This window comes from Aptenodytes patagonicus, chromosome 18, assembly GCF_965638725.1.
Source record: "Aptenodytes patagonicus chromosome 18, bAptPat1.pri.cur, whole genome shotgun sequence".
Lineage (NCBI taxonomy): Eukaryota > Metazoa > Chordata > Aves > Sphenisciformes > Spheniscidae > Aptenodytes > Aptenodytes patagonicus.
Window position 1 is genome coordinate 13,386,186 of NC_134966.1, and position 9,173 is coordinate 13,395,358.

At 36.6% G+C, this 9,173-nt stretch overlaps 1 protein-coding gene across 6 annotated transcripts in view; it reads left to right on the top strand.

Annotated features, from left to right (window-relative positions):
• RALGPS1 (Ral GEF with PH domain and SH3 binding motif 1) overlaps positions 1-9,173 on the top strand; it is a 135,312-nt gene that overhangs the window by 36,691 nt on the left and 89,448 nt on the right. For all 6 annotated transcript variants that reach the window (XM_076355191.1, XM_076355194.1, XM_076355193.1 and 3 more), the window contains 2 exons: positions 396-488; positions 2,577-2,703. In XM_076355191.1, coding sequence (XP_076211306.1) covers positions 396-488; positions 2,577-2,703 — 220 coding nt within the window. The remainder of the gene's footprint in view (positions 1-395; positions 489-2,576; positions 2,704-9,173) is intronic.

Below are 9,173 nucleotides of genomic sequence, written 5' to 3' on the forward strand. Positions count from 1 at the left end.
CATCAGCATTTTTGGTTGATGTTTTTGGCTTGATTAAATTTTTAATTTCCAAAATTATACTCATTTTCAAGAACAATACATCAAATAATTTTTTCATATTTTCTGTTCCTGAAGGAACAGCCTTAGAAAATAACAGTCAAATTAAATACAGTTTGTATTCTCACAACTGAAATGCCTGTTGTTTTGAGGGGTATATTTGGAAAATTTGCAACTTTTAAAGTGGTCTTAAGAATTCTGCACATTGACAGCATTGGTTAATGTTGTTGTCTGCAGTCATTGATGAAAACTTTGTATTTTATTAATGAAAAAAACTTGTAATCTATTAATGCAACTTTGGGATTAATTAATCCTGCTTCCCTTTTCGATGTGCTAAAAGTTATTATTCCCCTTTTCAGAAGCTTCTAGAACTGAATAACCTTCATTCTCTTATGTCCGTGGTGTCAGCACTGCAAAGTGCGCCTATCTTCAGACTGACCAAAACCTGGGCTGTAAGTTATTCCTTGACCATTGTCTTTTCTGTCTTGTTTGAATTCTGAGGTTTTCTGAACTCTTCTGAATTGTCAAATTGCATGCTCTGGAAGAAGATTCTTTATGTTTTTGTGGTACTATCATAGCGGAAATAGCGATCTGTTACATATTTTGTGAAAGTAGAGTTTAAATGGCTGTATATTTTTAAACAATCTTTTTTCTTGTAAGAGTTTCCTGTCTGTTCTGATGATATGCTCAAGAGGACTTTAGTTGATAAGTAATCTTAGAAGACCCTCGTATAGAGTGTGTATCAGTGTCCCATTATCCAAATCATTGTGTGTATCATTAATACATTGGCTAAAAGGAAAGGAAGAAAAAAGACCTATTACAAATATAGAAACATTAATTTTGTGATTATTGTACAATGCATTTCAGTTTTCATTTATTTTAGAAATTAAAAGCATTGATAATTCCATGTTCAGAAATTCAGTCTCTTGAGGGCAGAATCTCTCATTTAAATTTACTGTAAGTTTTGCTATTTCTTTAAAGTGGAATACACAATTATAATGTAGTCCTTCTGTATGTAATCTTTAAATATACAAAGGATTAGGTAAGTCTCACTAATTTAGTATTCTATCCAACGTGGATCACATTAACTGTTAAGAACTGATAAATAAAGATGGCTATACTTAACTCTTACCTAAGTTTATTATGTCTTTAAAATGTCGGTAACTTTTTTATGGTTTGATTGCTCAGAATTAGGCTATAGTCTAATAAAAATGTAAGTGCCTGCTGTTTTGAGCAGCTTGATGAAGTTGGAACGTAAATAGGGAAAATTGCTCACGTGTGAAACTAGGTGTGTGAATAATTCATTGCAGGACTTAGACCTAAAGAGGTGTAAGGCTCTTTGTAGGCACAGTAGTTCAAAAACACAATGCAGTGCAGAGTTAGGGCCTCAAGGAATTCTCAGTGCTGTTTAGAAAGAAAACAGCAAAATTATTCTGAAATCTTTTCACTCTTGTACCTTTTATGTTACTTTTTATTAACAGCTGTTATTTAACTATGATGTGGTGCACACTGTTGCAGAGTTGCAGAGGGCCGCAGGGCTCCCATTTACAATGCTGTTTTACTGATGACTCCTGTCAAGCCCATCCTGTTCTGAGCAAGACTGAATGAAGCAGTTAACTCATGCATATCCATTGCAGTATTTTTTTATAACAATGGGCAGACTCACAGTTCTCTAGAAACAGAACAGCTAGGCTTATGAGCTGTGTAGTACAAGAGTTGGAATTTTACAGAGGAAGAGGTGTATTAAGAAATGTGCTGTGGAACAGCTGTCTGTTGTCAGAAAGTAGAACTGCAAGAAGCCAGTGTACAGTGCCATAATTCTGCACTCATTCTGACTCAATTGGCTTTTAAAATCATCTTTAAAATATTGCTGGTGTTTCTAAAAACAGCTGAAATAGGGAATGTGTTTTTACAGCTACAGTTGTGTATTTTGTGTTTACTTTTCAGTCTCTGTCACTTTAGGATCTTTTGCATTGCTAAATATTTTTCTGATTTTCTGTAGTAAGTCTAGTAATAGAAAACAGAGATTTAAGTGTCATAGTGATTTACTTTCCTTATACTTTTTTCCAAGAAGTTTTGTCATACTTTTAAGAAGACACAGTTGAAATGGCACAATTTGCATTTATTTAGAGCATTTTCCATTGCTATTTCTACTTTCAAATTCAAGAGGATTTTCAGTAATTCTGATAAATTATGAGAATGTTGGTGACTGTATAATAACATATATTTTTTTCCCCTAAAAATTTAATATTGCTGAGGTTATACAAAGCTGAGGTAGTGATAGGTGATCCTTGATAAACTATTCAGAAATAATAACCATATTTGTTCATAGCTTAAGACTTATGCTGAATTGCCTTTTTTTAAATTTTTTTTCTTTCCCTTAACAGCACGTTTTCAAACATTGTGCTCGTTTGGGTGATGATGATGAACTTGACTATGCTTTCCTTTACTGTGGGTGATTCAACAAATTATTATTTGTTGTTGTCTTTGTGCAGATTCGTCTTTTAAAATTTTATGATCTCCTTTTTTTTTCTATGTAGCTTTTGAATCGCAAAGACAAGACCACCTTTGACAAGTTAGACTATTTACTGTCTAAGGAAGATAATTATAAAAGGACACGAGAGTACATCAGAAGCTTAAAAATGGTTCCTACTATTCCATATTTAGGTGAGTGTGAACAATTACCTTATTTATCTGTAGCTCATTTTGACTGACAAGCACTAATGTAGCATGTTGTGCACCTGAAGAACACTGTATATAGAAGGTATGGTTCACTTCATTGGGTATTTAGAAAAATTAGATCTGGTGGAGATTTTTAAGCTATACACTGTCTAGGATCTCTGGCTTGTAGAAGTTTTGTGCATTACTGACATCTGAAGTGACAAGTATGTCTTTGTTTACTGTCCTTTTGATGTCTTCAGAATTTTCAAGAGCATTAGGTTTCAGAAGTGTCTTTTGAGTACAGCATGATTTAACACTCGTTCCTGTAGCATTCATTTTTGCTGGACTGTTTTTTCAGATACGTTGTAACTTGGTATCTCTAAACTGTAGTTGTTGGTTTGTGTCAGTTTCTTGTAAATACGTTGAAAAGAGATACAAACTGAATAGTCGATTCAGTTGATTGACTTGTCTTATCAGTATTCCCTTGTACTATTCATGTAGGCACACTATATCGTTATTTCCCCAACGGCTCTTTTAACTCGCAATTCCTGCCCATTACTGAACTGAGCTAGCATACCTGAGGAACACTGCAAAAACCAGATTCCTGTTAAACAAGTCCATTCAGACACTGGAATGTCTTTCTAGTGATGGGTGTTTTAAAAGAAAGAGTTAATCTAAGAAGTATTTAACCGTGTCTTCTGTAAGTGATATAATAGAAACAATAACATAATTTATTGTAATTATTTTCTAGTGCCCAAGAAAAGACAAATACAGTGCTTTTTCTATAGCAGTCCTTGTATGCAAAGCATGGTCCTGGTGAAGTAATTGTTTTGAACATTCTGTAAATATGACTTCCAGAAAAAAATATATTTTAAAAAAATCAAACTAAGTCTGGAATTTCCATCACAGATATTCAGCACAAGTCACTAATGTTTGACAAATTTTTGTACATTTTTTTGTACACAAGAGAAGGTGTGTGTATACTTTTGGAATTAGTATTTCTCTCAGGTGCTAAATAAATATGTGTAGTTCAATTTGAAGATGTATTAAAAAGAGACCTACAGTCAAAACACTGTCTATTGTTGATAGTCTCCTTTCCTTTTGTGACATATACAAAGTAGCCATTTGACAAACTGTTTTTTTGCCAGTACTTCACCTGGGAATATTTCTGCACACAGATTGTTGTTAGTCAATGTCGTCCAAGTGGTTTTGAGACTTTGTGCACTCTCTGGCTTGCTTAGTCTCCACAGGCAGCACCAGACCTACTCTCCTGTCAGAGTGAGGCATTTGTGACTTTAAGGTTTACCAGTGGGGAAAACTGAGGTTTTGTTTCTGTTAAATCCTTCACTTCGCTACTAAGATGGTAAATGAAGAACTCTAGAAGTAGCAAAATCTTTTCAAATAGGACACCCAAAAGGGCATCCGCAGATTACATACACGTGCTACACTGCATTTTTCTTTTATCATGGAAGTTCTGATTCAGATTCAATTTGAATTCAGAAAAGAAAATCAGGAAAAAAAAATCAGAACTCAGAAAAGATTAAAAACAGAAGAGCTCAGGAAGTTTTTGGTTTATTTTGTGAAGAAACTGTGTTACATATTCATATAATGTACTATTTTCTGGCTTTATTACTAACTTAGGATGATGCTAAACTGGAGCTAAAAAGGGTAAATGTTTTTAAATCGCTGAACCTGGGTAACTAGAGCTCAAGAATTCTGCATAGGCTTCCTGGGCCAGAATTGCTGTCTTTGTATTAGTGACCCTCAATGCCTCAATGGATTTCTCTTTCATGAACTCATGCACTCTCTCTTTAAACACATGTAAACTCCTTGCATTCATAGCACCCAGCTGGGAAGGATTTCCTCAGCTCTGTCCAGTACCACATTCTTTTGCTTGATTTGAACGTGGCATTTTCTACCTTCTCTACATAAACCCTACCTTGTTTTTTATGCAACTTCTTGAGGCTACTCCTGACATTATGGACTTCAGTCATTATCTCTGTTTTCTTCACACTAAATCTTCAGTTTACCTCTCTTCCAAAAGGAAGAGTCCTTGGATTACTTGATCATGCCTTGTACAGATGCCACTTGGCATCCTTGACAACCTTCTGAGGCAGCGTTTCAGTTCTGTATCCTTTTTTAGGGGAAGAGAGTGCACATGGACTGCATGCAAAATTCAAGATAAAAGTGCGTGTTAGATTTATACAGTGACTTTAGAAAGCGTTGTGTTCTGCTTAATAATTTCTAACATTCTGTTAGCTCAAAGTTTAGTAGTAATCAAAAAAGCAAGTTGTTTCCAGGAACTGTTATTGTAATCCCAAGATCTTGCCTTTATTGGCAACTGTTTCCTCTTTTGTTTTATATGGAAAGTTGGGACTTTTTTCCCCCCGTTTGTATCACTGTCTGTAGATTTTTCATCTTCTGTCTTATTGTCCAAGCAGTCTGTCTCATAAATCCTTCTGCAGTTCCTCTCAGTCAGCCCTTCTCTTTGCTCCCCTAATTAGTTAATATCATCAGCAGATTTTTGCTCCATTGTTCACTCCCGTTTTCAGGTCACTTATGAATATTTTGAACAGCATGAGTCCCAGCACAAATTCCTATGGATAACAGTCAGCACTGCTTAGGTAAAATACTTCTTATTAAATAAATTTGACAGCCATCCCTAATGGCCATACTTAAAAAAAAAAAAGTGTTGAAAAATTGGTGTCATTGAAACTTCTTTGAAAATAATTTCAGGTTTGAAGGAATGTTTAGCTTATCAAAAGAGAATATTCAAAGGGGACTTGTTTCAGTGAATAAATATCTTCTCGTGGGAGACAATATTAGGTATGGAAAAGCTTCTTTAATCTGTCTGCTTAAATGAACAAGTAGACTAAGAGATCTATGTTAGAAGTAAATAGTGAACTTACAACACTAAATGAGAGTAATGAAGTCTCTGAAGATTTGCAGAGTTCGTGGGGCTCCCGTTTCATGCTGTAGAGCCTCTTGTCTCTCACTGCAAGACAGTTACTTAGTTATGGGATATCAGTTCTCATTCCATCTGGGGCAGTCTGAGATTACATTTGAGATGCGCTGGAGAACGTGCCGGGGAGTTAAACAACTGCTTAAGTTGACCAAATACTCTGGTTTATAGAATTGGCTCACAGCCTTGTGTAAGAAATGCTTTAGTACTATCCAGTTATTGGGACATCACTCCAAGCCAGTTTTAATTAAATTTAAAATGAAAATATTTCTGAAATGGGCAAAAGTGTTACAAGCCTAATAGAAGACATAGGTAATGAAAGTGAAAGGGAAAAATTCACACGTTACGGAGTTACAGGGTTGAATCTGAAATTCCTACTGGTGTCTCGCCAACCTCCTTTAGTCTTCCTGTCCTCCTGTATATGTTGTACCTCAGGTTTCAGGTGACATTGTACATCACAGAGAGCCTCTCCCTGGTGATTACAAAGACTAAGCAGTGTTGCTGCTCTTTTAAAGTAAGGTTTTCCCTGCTTCCTAAGAGGTGCAGTTGAACCTTTGTGTAACCAGGTGAATACAGGAGACAACAACTGGTATGTTTACAACCTCAAGCTATAATATGAGAGATGAATATATTCCTTACTATGTTTAAAACTACTATGTTAAAACATCCAACAGTTGTTTTCTTTTCAGGCAGATATTCCAAGTTAAAAAAAAAAAAAAAAAGAGAGAATGGCAAGGCTGTGGTCTGGGCTGTTGGAAGCATTTAGCCACAGTGTGATCTAAGAAAAAATAGCAGTCACATTGTTTTGAAAATTCATGGGTGCAGTGACTAGCTACAGCTTTTTCCTGTCTCCGCTGTAGGTGATCTTTTAGGTTGTATCTGCGTGTATAGAAAGGACAAAGATGGGTGTCTGTTACAATCTACAGACTTCACTGACATGTGGTGTTTTGTTTTGTTGTTGTTTTTTTTTTTCTTGGAATATAACAATGGGGATAATGCTGAAAACTTTGATAATACAACAGTTTCAGGAAAGAACTCATGAAATATGTGTATAAGAGAATAACAAGTTGTCTTCTGAAGTAACTTAAATCTTGTGAGATAGCCTTTTGTCTAAATGATACAGGTGGAGCCCCACTGTTTAGTTCCTGATACACAGATAATGTATTAGTTAACAGCATTTTTCTTCACTGTTCTGAAAAAGGTAGAAATATTTCAAAAAGTCGGAAGAGCAACCTAAGTTTTTAGGAGGTTTGCAGTTGCAGGACTATTTCTACAGTACTTTTTGAAATAAAGGAGGAGTACAGGAGAATTGAAGCTGTTACAACTCTTCCCCATTGTGCTGCAGCTCTCTCCTGTATAAACTCACCTGATGTGCTTTTGCGAATGATAGGAAAATGTTTTGTATGTGATTTTTAGGCAATGTAGTGTTGTCAGAGTTGTACTTCTTTGGGGAGTGATGAAACAAGAATGTAATTGAAAGAATTGGAAATAATTAGAGAAATGGGAAAAACTAAGACCCTTCACAGTTTATAGTTTGCACTAGATCCACCATTTCACTACTGAGTTCTGTTGTGTGAATTTGAAAAAAAAAAAATAGGCATAGGAAATATTGCAGATCTGTGATTCCTCCAATATACTTGCCAATAACTTCACTGTACAAGTTCCAAATTCCCTATGTTTAATTGTTTTTGATGTGCCAGCCTCTAGGTTTGTTTAAAATTATTTTATGCGAATTTTATGCAAAAAATGCCGCGTTAAACATTGGTATGTGGTTTTTGGTTTGGGTGTGTTTTCATTTTCTAGAGGGCTTATCTGACCAAGCCTTAGCTAAATTATGAAATAATTATATGGTCCTTATTGTTGTCCTACTTTGACGGTCCACACTGAGCCAAGCAAAGTTCTAATTGGTAAATACCTTTTCTGAATAGAATCTGTGTAGTAACATAGACAGCTTTTTCCAATGCCTTTAATTTCAGTAAATCTGTATGTTTAAAACGTTGCCCTACAACACTTCTGCAAAGTATTTTATTACGATGTAAATAGGACTTTTTAAATATGATAGGAACTGGTACAGCTGGACATATATTCTTGTTCATTTGGACCTTGTTTTCTGCATCCTTTCCTCTCCCTCCTTCCCACCCCCAATTGGTTTGAATGTGTCAGATATTCTCAATTCTTCCTCAGCCAGCTGAGCCACAGTTCTTGTTGTGAACATCACTCTTGGCCAGTGATACAACAGTACAATCTTTTTTTTTTTCCCCCTCTCCTCCATTTTCTAAACTATTCTGTTCTCCAACTTTTTTTTTGCTAGTGAATTTGTTAAATCTGAGTGTAGATACACCAGGCTTTCTTGTTCTACCCGTACTGCCCTATCACCCAAAATCCTGGTTCTTTCCTCTATTGTAAGGCTTTTGACCCTGTTTCCCACAATCCTCAGTGACAAACTTGTGGTTTGGTATGGACTCGATAAGTGGATAGCAAGGTGGACTGAAAACTAGCTGAACTGCTGGGCTCAAAGGGTTGTAATGAGCACCATGAAGTCCAGCTGGATGCCATTGGCTAGCAGTGTGCCTCAGGCCTAACACTGAGTTTGATACTGTTTAATATCTTCATTAATGACCTGGACAGTAAAACATAGTGTGCCCTCAGCAAATTTGCAGATGATATAAAACTGAAAGGAGAGGTTGATCAGACAATTTTTCTGCCATTCAAGAGGACTTCAACAGGCTGGAGAAATGGGTGGGCAGGAACCTCAGGAAGTTCACTAAAGGGAATTGCCAAGTCCTGCATCTGGGAAGGGGTAATGCTATATACCAGTATAGGCTGGGGGCTGACTGGCTGGAAAGCAAGCAAGTCAGAAAAGGACCTGGTGGGTGTCAAGCTAAGGTGGCCAACAGCATCCTGGGTTGCATTAGGAAGAGTGTAGCTATCAGGTCAAGAGCAGGTGATTCTTCCCTCTACTCAGCACCAATGAGGCCACATCTAGAATACTGTGTCCAGTTCTGAGCTTTCCAGTACAAGACATGAACATACTGGAGTGAGCCCAGCAAAGGACCACAGAGACACTTAAGGGACTGGAGCATCTGTCATGAAGAGAGTCTGAGGGAGCTGAGATTGTTTAGCCTAAAGAAGAGAAGGCTTAGGGGGGAAATACTATCAATGTCTATAAAAATCTGATTGGAGGCTCTAAAGAAGATGGAACTAGATTGTTCTCAGTGGTATCTAGTGAATGGACAAGAGGCAATGAGCGCAAACTGAAATACAAGAAATTCCATTTAAACTTAAGGAAAAAAAACATTTTTATGGTGAAGGTGGTCAAACACTGGAACAGATTGCCCAGAGAGGTTGTAAAGACTCTGTCCTTGCAGATATTAAAAGCCTCACTGGATAATGCCCTGAGCAACCTGCCCTTGATGAGCATGCTTTGAGTAGGGGAGTTGGACTAGATCTCCAAAGGTCCCTTCCATCCTCAACTATGATGTGTGACAAGTACTGCATGTCAGTCAAATGCTGT